Source organism: Arvicola amphibius, chromosome 18, assembly GCF_903992535.2.
Source record: "Arvicola amphibius chromosome 18, mArvAmp1.2, whole genome shotgun sequence".
Lineage (NCBI taxonomy): Eukaryota > Metazoa > Chordata > Mammalia > Rodentia > Cricetidae > Arvicola > Arvicola amphibius.
The window spans coordinates 5,441,081-5,463,135 of record NC_052064.1 but is presented as its reverse complement, the minus strand read 5'-3'; the positions used below and the strand labels follow the sequence as shown (position 1 = coordinate 5,463,135).

Here is a 22,055-nt window from a genome sequence, read left to right as displayed (position 1 = left end):
TCTTCTGGAAGCTCTCATTTTGGTCATGGTGGCAATGACATATTTCCTCTGTTTCAGCTCCAGTGGGACTGGCAGCCTCCTGTGTAATTTTTATTCTCAAGTGCTACCCACGCTTAAGCTCTGGATGTGTATCGGTCTTGATTATCTTTAATTATCATAAGGAAACCATTACTCACAAAATTGTGCATGTCGAAATCATTTTCTTATCAGACTCACTTTAGGAGCCTTCTTTCCATCCCCAATCCTCAGCATGCTGGAACAGTTAATTTCCGTTATATGTTTATAAGAAGTTTATCTTTCTCAACTTTTTGCAAATTAGTTTGGCAAAAGTAAGAGCGGGAAAACAAGAAGGTGAACTCTAACTTGGGTTTCAGCAACAAACTAACTTTCAAACAATGTGCATGCAAGGCTCCTCCTACCCCCAGACAAAGTCCTATTCCGTTAAGTTTCTTAAAAACCTACCCAGATATTCTTTCTTTTCCTTTGAAATGCAACTATGCACGGTCTGCTCTAGTCCTAAATTCTCCTTCACCTCCTAGGCAGAGGCAGCGATTGTTACCACGCTGACCGTGTGCGAGGAGGGGGCAGGAGGAGCCACAGCTTAGTTCTTTGTCACTGTGGCTCAGGAAAGATGGGAGAAAAGCTGAAGTCTTCGCTTTTCCTTCCTCCCTTCTCTGCCCCACCGCTCCAGGTACTTCCACAACTTACAGAATCTCAGCCTGGCTTACTGCCGAAAGTTCACGGACAAAGGCTTACAGTACCTGAACTTGGGGAACGGCTGCCACAAGCTCATCTATCTGGACCTTTCCGGCTGCACCCAGGTTTGCCTCCCAGTCTCTCAGGCTTCTCCGCCTTGCCGCGGGCGAGGACGTCCTCCCGAGAACCAGCTGCATCCAGCCCTCATGCTGCACTAATGCGGTGCACAGAGCCCAGCACACTCTGCTGAGGTTTTAAATTACACGACCACAGCTGCTTACATTTTCTCCCGGGTTGCTACTATAGGCGCCTGGCTCCTGTCCACAGGCGCGTCACATCAACAAACAGGCAGAGCTCATGGGATGATGACACAGACCACTTCTGAGCACAGGAAGAGCCAAAGCTCCAAGAGCTAAGAGCGAGTGGGGTGGGGACCATAGGGTTCCTGATAAGTCGGGTCCCGTGGGCTTGGCTAGGGGTAAAATACTACAAGCAAGAAATGCGAGAAAGACAAGTCCCACAACAGTGATTGCAAATGTTTAAAGCTGCATTGCGCTCAGGTCTACGTGGGAAATGCTTTAAGATGAAGGAACTGGGGTTAGGGAAGTTGGGCAGGAGGCCAGGTAAAGCTGCGGACACCGGGCATGGCCTGCAGAAGCATTTACCGCCTCATCCGTAGTTTCTCCCGCTACCCATAGTTTCCATGGATTCAAGCTATACTTTAACTGATTTCCTTCCATGACTCTGTGCATGTTTAGAAATTGATGTCTTACTGTGTTCTTTGTAACACAACCTGGTGAGAACTAGCTGAAATGAATGTCTAGCCACAGCTCGCTGTAGTTACCATTTATTGGCTTGTTTTGTATAAGATGAGACTTAAGCCCCACGCAGCCGCTCTCTTGTGCGGGTTTTGTGCCTGCCCACTTCCCACAGTTCTAGGTGGCCAGATAAATTGACCAGTGCATCTGACAGAAGCCTATGGCACAGGTCAGGTTATGAGCACCTGGAGGCGGGAGCTATGGGGCAGCCGGTGGATAGGATTCTCCACATAGATGCTGCCACCTGAGCGCGGTTTCCCAGTGTTCTAGGTGGGAGAGGGAAGGAGCGAGGCCTCGACTAAGGTTGAAATGTGTAGAACTTTCTGGAAACTGGCCTGCAATGTGCTTCAGCCCTGACCAGGCCTTAAGATGGAGGAACCTTTCCTTCCTCAGTCTGGCTACACCTCAGATAGCTTCTTGCCCCTGGCCCTCTGGTGTCTCTTGTTTTAGAGCGCTTATTCAGAAGACCTGGAACTGTAGGAACTGCACATCCTTTCTCTTCCTCCTTGGAGATGAAAGCTTTGGAAATATCTTTGTGATGTTTTTACAGCCTGGGACTGTCTTCTCCAGGATCTGGGAGCTATCCCTTTGACGTAATCACATCAAAGAATCAAAGGAGATAGTGTCTCATCTCTCGGTTTCTGAGGAGGGTAGAACCCTTAGACAAGGACCAATTAGGAAGCACAGACACTCCTCTCTCAGAGAAAAGTGTTTCTAGATACAGAGATCACTTCTTGTGCTCGACACATTCCATTGGCCAACTCCCCTAACCGTAAACCCTCTGGTACTTTTCTAGCCACTCAGTCTAGACCTTAAGCCCCACCTGTGGGCCTTAACCCTCATTCCTCTTAGGTTCCATGTAGGTGTTTATCGTAGCCACAATATACAATAACACATGCACACTTGTGCACACACATAACCATACACACATTCATGCACACACACTCATGCTCGCATGTTCTCATCTTCAGTCTGCAGCCCTTGCTTCTGTTTGATAATGTCCCCAAATGTGCATTTATACATCCGGTGACACCTGTAACTCATTGCCCGTTTGACTTTAGCTGCTATTTAAATTTGGTCCGGATGTGTTAGGGCTCAGTCAGTCAACCTTGCACATGTGCTGACCTGAGTTCAATCCGCAGAACCACATCTTTTAATTTTTTTTTTTTTTTTGGTTTTTCGAGACAGGTTTCTCTGTAGCTTTGGACCTGTCCTGGAACTAGCTCTTGTAGACCAGGCTGGCCTCAAATTCACAGAGATCTGCCTGCCTCCACCTCCCAAGTGCTGGGATTAAAGGTGTGCGCCACCACTGCCTGGCTGAACCACATCTTTTAAAAAGCCGTGAGTGCTAGTGTGCCTCACTTGTAACCCCTACCACTGGGAGGCAGGGAGAGAGAATCTCTGGGCTTGCTGGGCAGTCTGCCTGGCTAACCTAGTCACCAATTCACCAACATACAAGGGGAGCACCAGGCCAGTAAATTAAAAAAAAAAGATGGTTGTTGAAGAATTGTACTCAAGGTTGACCCCTTGCCTCCACATCCACACACATGTGTTCTTGCACACACATACGTGAACATGCACATATGAACACAAATGTACACACTCATACACATATACATGGCATGAACACTAATACATGCACACACTCATACAAATGCACACATGTGAACATGCACACATGTGCACACATGAACACAAATGCACATACTTATATACATATACACAGGATTGAAACTCTCTTCCTAATTATCTTCATTTTGTAAATCTCAAGCCACAAGTGTTTGTTTCTTCTGCTCATCCTTTCTCCATTTCTATTTGTTTGTGAATCCAAAAGAGATTTAATTCTTGGTTTCAGGGGCACTAGGAATTGAGTCATTTCATCTGAATATCATTGGACCACTTGCAGTCAGAAAGGGACCACTCACTAAGTATCGATCTCATGGGGGAGTAGCAATGTAGCTTTGCCAAGGACCCTGCAAGCTTCATGTTCGCACTTCTGAGAAGCTGTCCACCCCTCAGGGGCCGTCTGCCTATCTGCGTTCTCCACTGAGTTTCAAATAAGGAATCTGGGAATCCACTGTCTTAATTTCCCCATTAGAAAGAGGTCCTGCTAGGTCTTGGCTGGAGTATTCTGAGAGGCTGGTTCATCTTAGCCAGTAGTCTTGAAACTGTTCTGGATCATCTGGTCCATCCATTTTTATTGGTGTCTGGTCCCCTTGCTCTGAAAAGACAAACTTTTAAAGGTAACAGACATATCTGTATTGATACAAGCATAGACTATGTGTTGTACACAAGCTCACCAAAGATTCCCGTTTTTCTCAAAATTCCCCCAAAGATAACAGTGCCCACAAACAACAGGCAGTAGTTTAGAGAACTATGCTCATATTCCCAAAAGATGGGCTATGGATATTTATTATTACATAAGAAGGGGGTTGGCTACAAGTTGTTGTTGGTAATAGTCAGAAAAAAACTGAACAAAGGAGATTAAATTCAAGGATCTTTTTCTGAAAAGAAAAGTGGGAGATAAAGAAATAATATGATAAAAGGGAAGGTTATTGGATCTACTTTTAAACTTAAAAAGCAACTACTAGTCTTTCATATTTCACATTGGTATGGATTTTGGTTTATTGATACAAATTTATTATTTTTGTTGTAATGTATGTGTTTCTACTCTTATTTAATATATTTTGTATATTGATACAAATTTAATATTTGATTGTAATGTATGTTTGTTTCTACTCTTATTTAAGATATTTTTGTATATTGATACAAATTTAATGGTTTTTTTTGTTAAAACCTACTGTATCTACATTTCTACTCCGGTTTGGGGTATTGTGCTTATGCAGCTCATTTAAAATGTGATGTATAAATACAAATTAATAGTCATCTATAACAGTTACACCTATAGTCATGTTGGATATGTTTTCCAGGTCATGCACAGATAAATTTAGATAGATGGTCTTCAAACACTTCAAAGACCTACAGAATATGGTTTTTAATATTTTTAATAATGTAAGGCTTTTCATGACAGTGAGACACATCTGTTCCTTTCAGTACCAATTTACTTCAGAGAAGATGACGGGCATCAAAGAAACTCCATATGGAGTTTGCTTTCTTTATGACAAAACTTACCAAAGAAACTGCCCTTGTCTCAGTTACTGACAACTACTGCCCAAACTGGACCAGTAGGACACAAGAAAGGCATATTGAACTTTGCCTAGACAAGGTAGGACAGTCCTTCAAAGTTCCGTGTTTCACAGGAAAGTCTGTCAGAGATGCTAGGCCTGTAGGCCAGAGTTGGATGCCCCAATGTAACTGGGGAACTCTGGGTGACTCTCTAGGTGATGTCCCTATCATTATGAAAATTTCACCCTTCTGGGGTCTCTGATGGAGTTGAAGACTAGATAGTTATAATCATAGTTTTCATTAATTATGATTAAAAAGGCAAATTAGATGTAAAACTTTAGACTCACCAAGATAAAGATAGATAATAGAATATTATCTCTAATTTCACCAAAACAAATGGACTGGATGTTGTAACTGCAATTCTTACTTGGTAACTGTTTTTTGTTGTATGTAATCTTACTGTGTTAAAGTTGAAACCTTCTTTTTCAATTAGACAGAAAAAAGGGGGGAAATGCTGTGGAATGATCTCTTTTCACACTGCAAATATTTGTTGCTATGATTTGTTAATGAATAAGCTGACTGGCCCATAGCTGACAGAATAAGGTTAGGTGGACAAACTAAACCAAGAATCCTGGGAAGGGGGAGGGTGGGTCAGCAGGAGACATGCTGGAGGACAGCTTCAGCCACAAGCCACGTGGCAATGCAGAGATTAATAAATGGGTTAATTTAAGTTGTAAGAGCTAGCCAGTAATAAGCCTGTGTTATAGACCGAACATTTATAATAGGAAGGAAGGGAGGGAGAGAGGGAGGGAGGGAAGGAGGGAGGGAGGGAGGGAGGGAGGGAGGGAGGGAGGGAAAAGTTCTGTCTTTGACTTAGGGTTTCTAGTGCTATGATAAAACACCATGACCAAAAGCAGCGTGGGGAGAGCAGGATTTACCTTAGCCTACAGGTGCACAGCACAGTCTGTCACTGAGGGGAGCAGGGCAGGAGCCTGGCGTCAGGAGCTGATGCAGAGGCTGTGGAGGGACACTGCTTACTGGCTTGCTCCTCGTGGGTCAGCCTGCTTTCTTATACACCAGGACCATCAGCCTTGGGATGACACCACTCACCATGGGCTGGGCCTTCCCCCATCAGTCACTAACTTAAGAAAATGCCCCACAGGCTGGCCCCACAGGCTGGCCTTCAGCCCAGTCTTATGAAAGCATTTTCTCAACTGTGGTTCTCTTTTCTCAAATAAGCTTGTGCCGAGTTAATAAAAGCACTAAGCAGGCCAGTCCTGGCAATTAGAATATATTTCTTATGTTTAGAATTTTTCCATAAGACGTTATATGTGAATATACACCAAGAGGAAATATCTAACCAGACAAAAAAGACACCTGGATAGTTTTCACTGGTGATTGCCAAGTGTCTGCGGCGTGGCAGGCATAGCAAGGGCAGAACAGCACGCTTTTCTTTCAGGAAAGAAAAAAACTTGGGATTGACACAAGGTATGCCAGGGATGAAGCTTAAATGTGGTAACTACTGCCCAGAAATGTATTGGGAAAGAATTTTAGTCATACATGTTAGAGAAAATAAGTATGTAATGGGGAGCTGCGGTGCAGAGCGAAATCAATTCCATATGTTTCAGGAACGTTCCTCGTCCTTTGTGGATTGGATAAGCAGTCTAAGTGCATGAAGCGATATGATTGCTCTTCTGACTGATACAGGATTGTCCATGCTGTCCCCTTCTGTTCCCGCTCAGCGTCTTCTCTCAAAAGTCTCCCTGCACAACCAGCGCCAAATCAAGGGCAGCCCTCTGCTCTTTTCGATTGGCTAGGGAAAATGTATAGACTTGCCTTGCCATTGAAATTATCAGTCCTAGTTATAAGATTTTTGACTTCTAATTATTATTAAAATTGTGTGTGTTTTGTGAGATGTAGGAGGTGGATGCACACTTGTCACAGTGTGTGTGTGTGTGTGTAGGTCAGAGGGTATTTGGTGAAGTCGATTTTCTCTTTCTACCATGTGGGTCCCAGCATTTGAACCCAGGTTGCCAGGCTTGCACGCTATGCACCTTTACCTGATGAGCCAGCTCACTTGAGGAAGATTTTTCTTATTGAATATATAAAAATTTGAAAATATATAAAGAAAAAAGCATTTTTAAACTACTTGAAACTTCAGCACTCAAATAACAATTTCTATCAGTATCTCATGGCATAGCTTTCTGTTATTCTCTGTACACATGTCTACATTTCTTTAAATTAATATGTGTGTTATAGAGTACACACCTTTCATTTAATATCTTATAAAGTATACAGCTTTTTTCTGCATTAAATATTTAGCGATCACTTCAGTACCTGCCTAGTATTCTGTTCTAGTTTTCTTTTATTTAATTACTACTCATCACCAGCCTGGGGTGAAATCCCTTTGGCCATATCTACTGGGAGAGAATCCTTTTGTACACTGTGAATATGTATTGCTCTCATTAGTTAATAGGAAAGCAAGACAGAATGAAGCTAGGTGGGAAAGCCAACTTGATAATGCTGGAGGGAAGAAGGGCACAGTCAGAGAGACAGTGTGGGAAACAAGATGGTAGAGGACAGGTAAAGTCGTTAGTCACATGGCATACTCAGATTAATACGGATTTAGGTTATCCCGATTCAGTGTTCCAGTGCAGTTTTGTGAGATTTATACAGCAACAGGAGAAGAGACAGGCACAACCCAGTCTTCTCCAACGCACTGGTGGGGACCTGAGTTAGCAGCTGCAGCGCCATGGAGAGCTCTCAGGGGCTGTCCAATGCCAGTCTTGGCTGCTGACGGAGGAGGAGAGGGTTTTCTTGGGTTAATGCATCCGTAAAGTTTTTACCTGTTTATCAAGGTTTCAGGTCTGGCAGAGCTGGGTAGGGGATGGCTCTTCAGGAGGCTAAAGACAGCCCGAGAGAGTGTAATTGGGTCTGCAGCATCCTGACCTGCCCGTATCACTGCAGTTCTAGTCCCTTAGCCTTTGTGGACCCAGCTTCTGCCGTGACCCCCCCCCTTTCACAGGTATTTATACAGCGCCATCATCGGCCTTAGTCTTTGTTGAATGACACTGGCCTTTTTAAGCTGCGGTATCAAAGCAGTGACCAAATTTATTTTATTTTGAGCCCGATTTGCAGGGTTTTCTTTTGGTAAAATAAAAACGATCTCTCAGTTGAACGACAAGATTGCCAAGGCTGAAGGGAAAAGCTGTAAACTTTACATGGCTCTGCGCAAGCACAACGTCACCACCACCTAAGTTGCTTTGGACGGACTGTGGCTGCTGCTGTTTGGGTAGAAAACGTCCCCCAAGGACTCGTGTGCTTGGATTCCTAGTTCCCAGCTGGTGGCCCCTGTTTTGGAAGGTTGTGGAACCTTCGGGAGATAGGACTTACTTGGAAGAAGTGGGTCTCTGAGGCACGAGGTGGGGTGGGTCTTGAGATTCAGCCCAGTTGCTAGTATCCTCTGTTTCTTTCCATTCAAATGTGAGCACGCAGCCGTCACAGACTCTGGTGCCCCTCAGTGGTCGGCCACCCCACCTGCCCACTGGGGTGGACTGGATGTCCTCAGACTGTAAGCCCAGCGGAACCTTCTCGTTAGACATTTGCTCACAGATAGCAAGAGGAGGAGGTACTGAGTGACAGCCCACCAGCGGTCCATAACACTGAAGAAGCTGACCCGAGGCTGCTTCCTGCTTTGCTGGTGCTGAGATATTGGGGAATATCATTTTAGGCTGTGTGACTTTTGTTTCTGCTGCCTTTGTTTAGCTCTGGGAAGCTGTGATTCTTTGCCTGTCTAAAACACCTGATGGTCTAATAAAGAGCTGAACAGTCAATAGCGAGGCTGGAGCAAGGATAGGAGGGGCAGACAGAGAGGATAAATAGGAGGAGAAGCACGAGGAGAAGCAATGAGGAACAGGAGGAGTAGGAAATGGGGGGCAGCCACCCGGAAACCCAGCCCCCCCCCCCCAGCCAGCCACAGAATAAGAGTGAAGTAATACACAGCTGTAAGAAAAGGGAAAAGCCCAGAGGCCAAAGGTAGTTGGGATGATTTAGTTAAGAAAAGCTGGCAAGAAATTTGCCAAGCTAAGGCCGGGCATTTATAAGAAAGTATAAGCCTTCATGTGATTTATTTGGGAGCTGGGGGGTGGGCCCCCCCCAAAAGCCCAAAGTGAAAAACAAGAGCATCACATGGCACTGAGACCTGACTGGGTTAGATAGAGGGCCTTCTCTGACGGCTGTGTGTGCTCACGTGTGTGTGGGCGTGTGCATGTGTGTGCACGTATGTGTACGTGTGCATGTGTGTGCGCATGCTCAACGTGTGTATGCATATGTGTGTGTGTACGTGTGCATGTGTGTGTGTATACATGTGTGTGTGAATGCATGCATATTGCAATATATTTCTGTTGAGTATAAGTAGGAGTTAAAGGCTGGCTCATTGGGTATACATAGCTTTAGTTGGTACTGTTAATGTTCTGTATTGGTTGAGCCACTTTTTTCCCCTAGAAAAGCCAGAGATGTGGTTTCTACAGCGACGCTAAGGCTGTGGGTCTTCTAGTTCCTCTCTATGCTCACCCGGGGTCATTTATTTCCACAATAACACAATAACACTAACCTTCAGTCTTATGGGGGTGGAGGGGAGTGGATTTCTTAGGTAGTCCTTCATTCTTAGGATCTGACAGGAAGTATTTCAGTTTTGCATGTCCCCGTGGTAAGAAGGTTTCTTGCATCCGTGTCTTTTAGGGGACTCATATCCAACTGTCAGAAACAGCTGAGGAGTTTTTATTTGTGGCTACTCTCCCTAAAAGGAACTAAGAAGACAAGTTTCAAATGTTTCCCCTGTAGCTTTGTGCAGTGAAGAAAACTAAAACACTCATGGGAAGAAGCATAAGCTAGGATTTCTATTTTTATTTCATAATGGATCTATTTTTCTTTGTTTTGTTTATTTTGGAACTCAGATAGCAAGGGCTGATTTAACCCCATTTCTCAGCTCCTGGCGACTCCCCTCATCTGGCCGTGCACAGCGCTCACATCTGACTCATGCCTTTACTCCACTGCCATCCTTCCCCCAAGCAAGCCACCTCCCAATGTTATCTGGTTCCTTAAATCTCTGTGTGCTTGTGTATTTTACAGTGTGGCCCCACGCATGTTCATTTTAAGACTCAGAAATAATAATATGCTGTTGAGTTTGTTTCTGACAATATTTCCTAAGTCACTTTCTTTACTATCTTTTTTTTTTTTTTTTTTTTTTTGAGACAGGATTTCTCTGTGTAGCCCTGACTATCCTAGAACCGACTCTTTAAACCAGGCTGGCCTCAGACTCAGAGATCTTCCTGCCTCCTGTCTCCTGAATGCTGGGATTAAAGACTTATGCCACCTCTGTGCAGCTTCAGTCAGTTCTCTCGGGCATCCGTCACTGAATGTCTCAGGGTCCCGTTCTCTCAGGCATCTGTCACTGAGAGTCTCAGGGTCCCGTTCTCTCGGGCATCCGTCACTGAGAGTCTCAGGGTCCCGTTCTCTCGGGCATCCGTCACTGAATGTCTCAGGGTCCAGTTCTCTCGGGCATCTGTCACTGAGAGTCTCACGGTCCAGTTTTAGCTCCCCATTCATTCTCTGGCCTCACCTGTGGCCTTGGTGACGTCATTTCATAGCTTTATATTACACAAGTATATTTACATATAAATATTCTACGTACATACTCTGTACACACATGCATGTAATGTATATAGGAGTGCTTATGTTTCTGTTTCTGTAAAGCTCTATGTATATTCTATATATGAAATATGTCTCAGAGCCAGTTTCCTCCCGCATTTTGTACTCACAGCTTTTTTTTTTGGGGGAGGGGGGTTCAAGACAGGGTTTCTCTGTAGCTTTGGAGCCTCTCCTGGAGCTAGCTCTTGTAGACCAGGCTAGCCTCGAACTCACAGAGATCCATCTGCCTCTGCCTCTGCCTCCTGAGTGCTGGGATTAAAGGTGTGTGGCACCACCACCCAGCTCTTTTTATTTATTTATTTTGTTTTGTTTTTAAGACAGAGTCTTACTCTGTAGCTCAGGTTGTCCTTAAACCCATGATAATTTTTCTGCCTCAGCCTTTCAAGTGTTAGGACTATAGGCATGAGCTAACACTCCTGCCTTGAATTCTTATATCTTAGGGAAAATATTCCTGCTCTAGAAATAATTCCTCACTGTACCTTAGCTTCCTTTATCTCAGCCAATGACAGCTCTCTCTAGTTATTTAGACTGAGGATGTTGGTGTCATCTGTTACAGACTGAATTAGGTAACCAGCAAATTCGTATATTGAAGTCCCAACCCCAAGCACCCTAGACAAGGCCTTATCTGGGAATAGAATCAGTACAAATATAATTAGGATGAAGTCATCGGGGTGGGCCCTGGTCTAATATATGACTGATAGCCTTATAAGAAATAAAAAATTGGGTATGGACAGGAAGAGTCTAGTTAGGTGAGGGGAGCTCCCAGTAGGACAGAGAGAAGGATCTGGAGTGGATCCTGCCTTGATGGATTTAGAAGGACTCAGCCCTGGGGATTGTTGGTTCAAACCTCAGCCTCTAGAACTGGGGAAGGGTGCGTTCTGTTTGTACTGTTACTGTGGTCCTGCCAGACGGAGATGATACCCTTGACCCTGTTCCCTATGATAGCATGAAGTCTGGTCCACTGACCACATGGCATCAATCCGGCCTTCGGCCCCCTGCACCATTTGCAAAGGCCTGCCCTATTTCTTCCATGGATTTCAGTATTGTTTCCTCCGAGCTGGTCTCCCCGCGTTCACCCCGCCTTCTTCATGGCTGTTCTCAACACAGTGTCCAGAGTCACCTTTTATGACCCAAGCCTGTGTCCTTCCTCTGCTTCCCACCGACTCTATAAAACACAGCCTCGGGAGGCTGTGAAGGCCTGCGCGGGCGCTGTGTCCTCCGGTTGCCTCTCTGACATCATTTTTCTGACTATCTTGCCAATTCTGCCCCAACAACGCTGGCCTCCTCGCTCCTCTTTACAAATGAGCTTCGGCCCTTGGGGTTTCGTGCTGGCTGTTTTCTCTGCCCAGAACGCTGTTTCTGCAGATAGCCATAGTTAACTTCCTCTAAGTCTTTCTCAAATATCCCCATAACTGACTAATAGGTGAATAAAATGACTTTTAAAGCACTGGGTAGCACGCTTCAAAGAGATGTTCCCGAGTCCATTTCAGCGCTCTTCCAGATACAGTCTCAGTTCTGTCCAAATTTCAAAGTGGAAAATATGTGTAGATTAAGAATTTCAGAGGGCAAGGAATCCTTCTGTGCTTGGGAAAGTTCGGCTGGGAGGCCAGGACTCCTGGCTTGGCTTTTCCTTTATCTGAACAGCATTTCTGCAGGTGTTCCCTGTCCACATGGTTCTGCGGTGACCACTTCCCCTACAGGTTTGTCGTCTCCAGCAGTACATCGCAGAGATGGTGGTATCGAGTAGGAAGCCAGGCACAGAACGACCACAGGCATGCTGGGAGGAGGACTGGGGCTGCTAAGCTCCGCTGAAACCCAGCTGCTCCAAACGTGTGGCGAGGGGTCACACGGGGATGGGGGAGTTTGCACTGGGATTCCAGTTTACACGGAGTATCTGTATCTGTATCAGTAGCTGTATCAGCTGGATCAGTAAACGGGCCAAAGGAGAGCTTGCGTAGGATGTGCATCCTGGGCTTCCCCATTCTTTGTTTCCAGCCTGGCTTCCTCTTCCAGGCTCCGCCCAAACACGCTTGTACTGCCCTCCACCCACAGTGAGCCCTAACTTACCCTCAGGACTGTTATCAGACTCTAGGGAGGCTGGCTAACTCTCCTTCGTCCCATGCCCACACGGTCTAGGTCTCACCACGCGTGCTTCTATTATTGTGTGTCTTCATTATGCACGCCTTTGTATCCAGTAGCCTTGTGCATTCTCTGTATTCAGTGTTCTGCTTGTTCTCCTGATTTCCTCCCTCCTCAGAGGTCTCTGGTGGTAGGGTTTTACCCTACCACCAGTACACTAAATGCAATGGGTGTTACCTAAGCAAAGCAGCAATGGGAATGAATTTCCCTTTGTCTGTCTCCTTCCCTCCCCCCTCTCTCTCCCTCTCTCTCTCTCCCTCTCTCTCTCTGTCTCTCCCTCCTCTCTGTCTCTCTGTCTCTGTCTCTCTCTCCCTCTCTCTCTCTCTCTCTCTCCCTCCTCTCTCTCTCTTTCTCTCTGTCTGTCTCTCTCTCCCTCCTCTCTCTCTTACTCTCTCTCCCTCCCCCAGTTTTTCTCCATCATCTCACAACTCTCTGTCTCTGTCTCTCTCTCTCTCTCTCTCTCTCTCTCTCTGTCTTCTTCATTCTGTCTTCCAGGAAGCAGTGAGATGATAACACAGCTCTCACTGGGGTCTGGAGACCTGGAAATCTGCTCATCCTCACCACACCGCCAACCAGGGGGTCTTGACCATACTCATCTTGTGTTTGCTTCTGCCTCTGTTCCCTCATCCCTAGCTGGGCTGGGTTAGATCACCTCCGAGGCCCTTCCCAGCTTGGGAATCCTATGTTTTTAAGATGGTGAGTATCCAAGGTAAACAGTGAAAGAGCAAGATAGGAGGGGTGGCAATAATGGACTCTGTTTATAGAAAGACTGAGTTAGGAATGCTTATGACATATCTGGTTATAAATGACAAGAATCACTTGAAAAGCAACGCTAATCTTGGAATAGAGCTTGGAACAGGGGGATAGGTTTGAGTTTAGCAGTAAGAATTAGTTAGGGTATGAGTTTCATGGCCAACTCAACAGGTAGTAAATGAGCAGATTGTGTCACACAAATGAGCAGATTGGTTAAGAGTTCAGGTTTATAATCCATTTGATTGAGTCTATCATTTTATATTCCTTGGAATAATAAATGATGGTGTATTCGTTGCTTTTCTATTGCAGTGTTAAAATACCATGACCAAGGCAACTTATAAAATAAAACATTTAATTGGGCTTAACTGTTTCAGGGGATTAGAGTCCATGATGGCAGAGTAAAGTCGTGGTGGTAGGAAAAGCTGAGAGCTCACATCTTGATCTGCAAGTAGGAGGTAGGGGGTGCCATGAGTCTTGAAACCTCAAAGCCCACCCCTATGACACACCTTCTCTAACGCAACATGGCCACATCTCCTAATCCTTCCCAAATAATTCCACTAATTGGGGACCAAGTATTCAAACATATGAGCATATGGGGACCATTCTCATTCAAATCTCCACATTTTACTCCCTGTGGCTTGTTGCCATATCATAATACAAAATGTATTTAGTCCAACTTTGAAAGTCCCCATAGTGTTTCAGTCTCAACAGTGTTTAAAAGCCCAGAGTCCAAGTCTCTTTGGAGACTCAGGGCCATTTCTTAACTGGAAAGTAAGGAAGTGAAGTGCACTTCCAACACACCATGGCACAGACACATTACCATCTCAAAACGGAGGAAGGGGGTATAGTGAGGAAATACTAGACCAAAGCAAAACCAAAACCCAGCATGACACCCTTCATGTCTGATGTCACAGGGCTTAGATGGCTCTGCCTTCCTATCTTTGCTGCCTACTTCTCTCTATGTTCCACACCCTGTCCAAAGTTCTCAGCAGGTATCCCACGGATTTGGTACTGCTAACATCTTGAGGTCGCAATGCAACCCAGGCTTCACTTTCTCAGCTCCATGTGAATGCTAAGGGATTCTGTGTGGGGATTCCTGTGCCACATGGCTAGTATTCGAGGATTCCTTAACCAAGTCCACTTGAATATCCCCTCCTGATTCTAAAGCAGAGCCACATGGAAAACATCACCACATTCAGCTGCCTGCTTGTCAAAGAATAGATAAGAAATATGGGTTAATTTAGATGCATGAGTTAGTAACAAGCTGAGCAATTGGATGAACATTTATCATTTATATAAAGACCTTGAGTGGAGGTTATTTTGGATCAGTCGGGACGGAAACTTCTTCCTATACCTAGTGACACATATTGTCCAACAAAGTTATAATGCCCATCCTTCCCAAACAGTTCCATCAGCTGAGGACCAGTCATACTGCTCAATCCTTCCCAAACAGTTCCATCAGCTGAGGACCAATCATACTGCCCAGTTTTTCCCAAACAGTTCCATCATCTGGCAACCAAGTCCTACTGCCCAATGTTTCCCAAGCAGTTCCATCATCCGAGGACCAAGTCATACTGCCCAGTCCTTTCCAAACAGTTCTATCAGCTGAGGACAAAGTATTTAAACATATGAGCCCATGGGGACCATTCTCATTCCAATAATCATGGATGGGGAACACTATGCTTGCTCATGTTTGCTGAACTCTGTGGTGTAAATATTCTCACCATGGCCTATTTTCAGTTGCAATGGGAGAGTGCTGGGAAGGTGTCTGGGAAGAGGGGTATATCAACCCCCCATTATATGATACTGTCATTGTGAAAGACAACAGACATACGTATCCCCATAAGCTCAGATAATGGTGATGTGTGACCAAAGTGACATGGAGGGACGACTTTGACTATACACTACCTTTGTGTTTAATATACTTTATATGATTTAATTCTTTAAATGTCTGTGTTTAACAGTCAGCTTGTAGAATTCCTGAAAATGAAAGTCTGAACAATCATTTTTTTAAAAACCATCAAATTTACCTTGCTTTTTAAATGGTATGAGCCACCTTCATACCACACTGAAACTAATGCTAAGATCACACAGAAGATGCCTAGACAGATGAGAACCTTGGCCCATGTGATACTGAAGACTAGACTCTTAATCACTATTCTGTCATTTGTAAAATTCGAAGTGATACTTGGGTTATAATTTTTAAGTTGCCTTTTGGATTTAAAAAACCGATATGGTTGTAAGTGACATTTGATACGGAGTACTGGCTTCCAGAAGAACCCTAAGTCAGAAAAAAACAGTCAAAAGGTAAGCTATTGCATGTCATAGCTCAGCTCTTAGGAGAAATAATTCAACCGAATCCTTCCAGAACTACAGCTCAATTGTATTGAAAAAATATGGGTTTAAAAAATTTTTTTTTTCATTTATCTTCTAAATCAGGATTGTAACATTTAAATGGTGCTCATGCAATTACTTATTTCATAGAACTCTCTCGGCCACAGTGAGAAGGAAGTAAACCATAAGCAACGTGCACTTTACCACCTACTGATTCACAGAAGATTCTCACAGGCAAAATGTGTAAAGGACTTTACACTAAATTGTATAGTGAAAACGGGACATCTGGCGGCGTTCTTCGTCAGCGGGTAGAAAGCCATCACACTTCTACTCCTGAAAATAAAATGGGAACAAATTCCACTCACTTAACTGATGTTTCTCCTCCTCTCTTCATCACACGGAGTTCACAGCTCTTCAGAACTCTGTTTCGATCTCTGGGTTAGAAGGAAACCCAAGGCTTATGCTCTAGCTCGGAGCCACCATGCAGCTTAGTCAGCGTGGGCGAGCTCTGAGCGCTGCTGCAAGGAGGAAGCACATGGCTCCCTCAGTCGTTAAGGGGAGACTGCTCCATTGTAACAGGGGAAGCTATGATCAACTCGGCCACTGGATGAGGGAGGGAGAGAAGAAGAAACTGCGCTCAACAACAACAAACAGGGTCGAGATGGGCCAGCCTGTTCCTGGCTGACGGAGCTCTGAGTCAGCGCCCAGCAGTGCAGCATTGGCGAGCATGCTTGCTCTCCTGGCATCTGCAGGCTTCTCTCTGCTCGTTCTAGCTCTTCACCCACATTTGAAAAATAAAGCTATTTTTTAAAAAAATGTGTGGTTATTCAAATGTTTTGATAAATATGTCAATCTTTAACTGGCCGTGTTAACACTCCCCGGTTATGATTTACATTGTATAAACAATTTATTCAGCAATCACTTGGTCTATTAAAAATCTTTTGTTGGGCCATACTCTATATCAGGCTTGTGCCGTATTGTAGAGGAGCCATTGATGGCTAAGACCCTGTCCGTGTTTCTCAGGGGATAATAAACACGGGTGGGCAGGTTCCGTAGAAGGTCGAGTGAGAGCTGTGGGCTGCAGCTGGACGCAGGGAGGTGGGTTCCCTGATATCTGGGGAACCTCTTTTTTTTCTCCGACAAATTCTTGTAGCGAAGCCATGCTCCTTTGGGGTCACGAAGAGGCTGTGAAAGGACGTAAGGCCCCGACCAAAGTCATCGCTTTACTAATCAGTTATTGGCCACAGCTCTGAAAGCATGACAGAGACAGCTGCCAATGCCACAGGCACACGGCTTGGACCACATCTGCTTAAGCTGGGCATGTCTGTCGAGGCGTGTCTGGCCCCGCACATACATGCATTGTGTGTGTGTTGCTGAGCCGACTGATGCAGAGACACAGAGAAAAGGCATGGAAAACGGAAGCCTAGTGGGAGATTATCATAGTGCGATCAACCAGATACCAACCTCTACCCAGCCGTGGTGCTCTGCCTCATTCACACGGCCAATGGCCATTCTTTCTCCACACACGGCCTTCTACCTGTGTGAATGAGAAGGGCGTGTAGCTGGTCTGCTCCGTTAGCAGCTGGGAAGAATCTCCTTGCCAACAGCCACAGTGTCTGCTGGGACAGGAGCTTGGAGCACCCTGGGTGAGGGAAAGGGCATGGAGGCAAAGGGGAGCTGCCACCCCTTAGAAGACGAAGTTATCGCTGTGCGGAAGCTGCGGATTTGAACATGGTATTTCTACTTCCTCCTTAAAGAGAAAATCCCAGCTTCAGATTTACACTCCCATTCTTTTAGTGAAGAGAAAGTAACCGTGATTGCTTTGCCTAAAAGACTCTGGCAGAAGTATCTGAGCCATAAAATATTAGCCAAACATCTTTTTGGATATCGTAATATAAACTTCGTGGAGACTCTAAGTGCCTGGTGCCAGGACAAAGCCGAAGGCGCCTCCTCAGAGGTTCCTCCCCACCGCCTTCTCCAGAGACTAGACTAGCCCTGGGGGGAAGGCACCAAGCTTCTGGCTCAGCGAGGAGTCACCCAGCTGGGCGCTCTCAATCCATCACTTTCCTCCCCTTTTGGAAAATCTTGTCACAAATGTGTTTCCAGAGGAAAAGGTTGTTTATGTGCTCCTTAGATAACAGAGCTGCAAGTTGAGATATAGAGAGTGAACTCAGAACTGTCAAAAACAACAGAGTTGCCTGCGAGGTTATAGGGAGGAGCGGCCTTGGACCAGGCTCACACAAGCCGAACTGCTGAAGAACCTTCCTTCCCTTATTCCTCGTGCTCGCCCAGTCCGTGCCGGGCACCGCTCGGAGGCGGCTGCTGCGAGGAGTGGATAAGGAGCCTGTCTCTGACACACCACGCCTTGTTTTGTATTTGCCCTTTGAGGAGTGCGCTGTGGGGAGTTTCAGGGCCCCTCTCCCTCTGGTTCTTAAGTCTTCTGTTTTCTGTGGGGATCACTTGTATCCAGAAGACCAACAAGACTCCGTATGATGGGATGTGGCTGGGCACCCGGTGAGCCAAGCTCTTCTATGGGCACCGCTGTGTGAGAAAGGGGCGGGGCCAGAGAGCCCAGCTTTGCTGACTCCGAGCCCAGAATCCTCCTCCCTCCTCTGTCCTCTGAGTGTTTACAGTTTGTTTAGCTCCCCTGGACTTTTTCTCCCCCTGAAAGAAGTCATGAAAACCTCACTCAGAAATCCATGGCAAGAATACAAAATGCCTCCTTTCGGCTTTATGACATTTCCTCTCTTTAATCTACTAAGCTTCTTGCTACCGGAGCCCAGGCCAGCATTCACACCTCTTCCTGCCCTGTTTAAAGGAAACAGACAGACAGAACCCCTCCCTGGCAGCATCCAGCATGCGTTGCTTCACATATGTGCTATCACGGTGTGGGTGAACCTCAGACTGTAAAGTGTGCCTCAAGAGGAGGACCAGGCTTTGCCCCGGCAAATGGAATTCTGCCTGAACACTACCCTCTCCTCCTGGATTTCAGCATCCTGGCTTTGGTTTATAGATTTCAGACTATCCAGCCCTTGGAGTGATATGACCTGATTTCTTTTTTTGGAAAGACTGGATTCCTATATGCACAGCCCTGGCCCTTCCTACACAGACCAGGCTGGCCTCGAACTCAGAGATCCGCCTGCCTCTGCCTCCTGAGTGCTGGGATTAAAGGCGTGCGCCACTGTTGTATAATATTATTTTAAGATGTTTACATTTGTTTATGCTGTGGAACAGTTGTTTAGTGAGGCAACGATGTGCTGCATTCTTTGATATTGCATTTGTTTAACTCTGTGAAGCTGTGCTAGTTTGACTGTCTAAAACACCTGATTGGTCTAATAAAGAGATGAACGAGATAGGTGGGGTTGCCAGGCAGAGAGAAAGAATAGTTTGTGAAATCTGGGAGGAAAGATCAAGGAAGAGAGAAAGGAGGGGGAGGACTCTAAGGACCAGCTGCACAGTGAGCCACAGCAAAATCCAGGGCCAGCTGCACAGTGAGCCACAGCAAAATCCAGGGCCAGCTGCGCAGCAAGCCACAGAGAAATAAGTGAAAAGAAAGATCAAAGCCCAGAGGCAAAAGGTAGTTGGGATAATTTTAAATTAAGAAAAGCTGGCTAGAAACAAGCCAAACTAAGGCCGAGCATTCATAAGTAAGAAGAAGCCTCTGTGTGTGTTTGTTTGGGAGTCGTGTGGCGGGCCCCTCCAAAGAGTAAAGAGTAAAAACAACCAATTACACACCACCGCACCAGGCATGATCTGATTTGTTAAAATCAGTCTTTCTCTTAGAAATAGATTTGGGTAGATAGACATCACCCTAGTTTCTTGGAAGAGCTAACTCTACTCCTTTCTCCAACAATAATGCACTTGGGAATGACCTGGAGAGTTGGAATTTGTTCAGCTTCGGGTTCTAGGTGGATCTGTACTTCCAACATGGTCCCAGGAGGCACTGAGCCTGCTCCCTGTGGACGAGATTCTCAATAGGAAAGCTTTACGTAGCCAACCTTTTGAGCTATTTCATCATATCGGTTATTTCTCTAAGATACTTGTATTTTGGGGGGGGGGCGGGTTAATGGCTTACCGTTTTAGTTAATCCATTTTAATTACTGATATTTTAGTTTGGTGTCTGTTCTTCACTGTTATATAATCTATGTTGAATACAGCCCATGTTTTGGTCATCAGGAGACCTCATAAAAGACAGGAGTTCTACAGGATGTAAAGCTACATGGGTCCAAGAGTGCAGTGATGGCATAGAAATAGACAGACGTATTTCTTATTTAAAAAGTGTGTGTGTGTGTGCGTGCGTGCGTGCGTGTGTGTGTGTGTGTGTGTGTGTGTGTGTGTGTGTGTAGTTCCCTATTCTCTATGGGCTTCTGGTATGGGGGTGATGGCCAGTCACCAGTGTCTGGGTGATTCCCAGGACTCAGCAAAGGGACCAAGTTTCCAGAGCCATTGAAGATAAGGGCAACACATAAGACACAAACTAATTTCCATTTTAACCTCATTGGCTGAGCAGCTGAACAGAGACTTTATCCCTGTCAAAGCAGTATTGATGATGTAAGTTACAAAATAATTCCACACTAGTTCAGAATTACGTATAATAAAGGGTTATTTATTTAGGGGAGAGTCACAGATCACTGCACAAATGGGGAACAGGAACAGAGTCTAGTAGCTGGAATTGAGAGACAGAAGCAAGAGAGCAAGTGCAAGCTTTACAGCTGCATTTATAGCATAAAAGACCACACTCAAGTGGGCTGGTATCTTAAAGACTATAGGCCAAAGGAGCTCCCACAGCACCTCCCACTTTTGTTCCAAACCCAATACAAAACTATGTAGTTAGGAACAGATATCAAGTATAAAGTTAGAATTAAGGCCAGCATAAACAATATTAAGCAAGGAAAATATCCTAATGTTTTAACAAACATTTTATCCTAAGGAATCTAAGTCTTATATTGGAAATTGCTTGGCTAGATCATAAGAGGAAGATAACTATGACTGTCTAATCTTCAACCCCATTGAAGGCCTGAGAAGAGAAATAATATTACTCGAGTAAGCAGGAAGTGCAATCAAGCAGCTTCCAAACTGTGCAGTAGATGACAGACAACTGGCTGCCTGAGCAATCACCCAAAGTCTCATTTGCAGTGTTGGAGCAACCAACTTTGGCTAAGTTCTAGAGTAACTGATGAACAATTTTCAGAGCCATCTTACCCTGTCTTGAAAAGGTTTGGCATCTTTTTTCTTGTGTCCTGCTTGTCCAATCCAGACACCATGCACTTTGTCAGTCACCGAGGCATGGGCAGTTTCTTGCCCAGAGGTCAGTTATGCCAAGAAGAAAACAAACTCCAATTGGAGTATCTTTGGTGTTCAACGCTCTCTCGAGCACGTGAAATCTGGGCATGGAACTCAGGTTGTCAGGCTGGCAGCAAGTTCTCTCCCTGAGCTACCTCAGCAGCACATGGTTTTCGTTTTAAAACAAGCAAAAACTTCATGGTGATCACTTCCTTGCCTTTTGCGAATGGCCCCTCCAATTAATTTTCCCATCATCTTCTCCTCTTTGATTCAGATCTCGGTGCAAGGCTTCAGGAACATTGCAACCAGCTGCACGGGCATCATGCACCTGACCATCAATGACATGCCAACCCTGACAGACAACTGCGTAAAAGTAGGTGGCAAGAAGGAGCCGTTCCCTTTATATGAGCACACATGCTGATGGCCTGAGCTACTGAGAAATGTGAACTAGCCTTTTACTCGAATTGATTCATAGCTAGGAAATCATTTAAATAGTTGCACATACGCATGCACGTACCTTAAAAGACATTTGAGGGGCTAGAGAGATGGCTCAGCGGTTAAGAGCATTCATTGCTCTTCCAGAGGACCTGGATTCAGTTTCCAGCACCCACATGGCGGCTCACATCTGCCTGTAACTCCAGTTCCAGAGCACCTGACACCCTCACACAGGCAAAGCACCAATGCCTAGAAACAAACAACAACTAAACAAAACATCTGAATGCTTAAATACTTTTGATGTTATAGCCAGAGCACAATTGTAATTCTCCCAACTGTGACCCAGGCCCAGCTCTGCTTGACTTGAATCTGATCCCCTATGTCAACTGCCAACTGGCTTTCCCAACCTTTCCTTTCCTCATGGTTTCCCATGCTCTTGTAGCATTTAATGTTCACTTCTCTACATTACTGAAAATGAGCATATTGATTTCATAAAATACGAAATCGGCCCTATTTGCTTCAAAATTAGCCAGCCTGTCTTCTCTGAAGGTCTAGAGGGAATGCATCATTTCCTCCGTGTTGGTGCTCTGCAGTAGTGAGCCTGTCTCTGTTTCTTCCTCTCCCCAAGGTCTTGGCTGAGAAGTGTCCCCGCATCTCCACGGTGGTTTTCATTGGCTCACCACACATCTCTGACTGCACTTTCAAAGCTCTTTCTTCCTGCAACCTCAAAAAAATCCGATTTGAAGGTCTGTCATACTAAAA

General features: G+C 45.2%; 2 protein-coding genes across 2 annotated transcripts in view; one reads left to right on the top strand and one right to left on the bottom strand.

Annotated features, from left to right (window-relative positions):
• Window positions 1–899, bottom strand: part of Lrrc17 (leucine rich repeat containing 17) — a 30,298-nt gene extending 29,399 nt beyond the window's left edge. The window contains exon 1 of the mRNA XM_038315495.1: window positions 762–899. The gene's annotated coding sequence lies outside the window, so the exon portion shown is untranslated. The remainder of the gene's footprint in view (window positions 1–761) is intronic.
• The window catches only part of Fbxl13 (F-box and leucine rich repeat protein 13), a 145,018-nt gene that overhangs the window by 86,251 nt on the left and 36,712 nt on the right, over window positions 1–22,055 (top strand). The window contains exons 12-14 of the mRNA XM_038315584.2: window positions 692–821; window positions 21,133–21,231; window positions 21,922–22,039. Of these exons, the coding sequence (XP_038171512.2) occupies window positions 692–821; window positions 21,133–21,231; window positions 21,922–22,039 (347 nt within the window). The remainder of the gene's footprint in view (window positions 1–691; window positions 822–21,132; window positions 21,232–21,921; window positions 22,040–22,055) is intronic.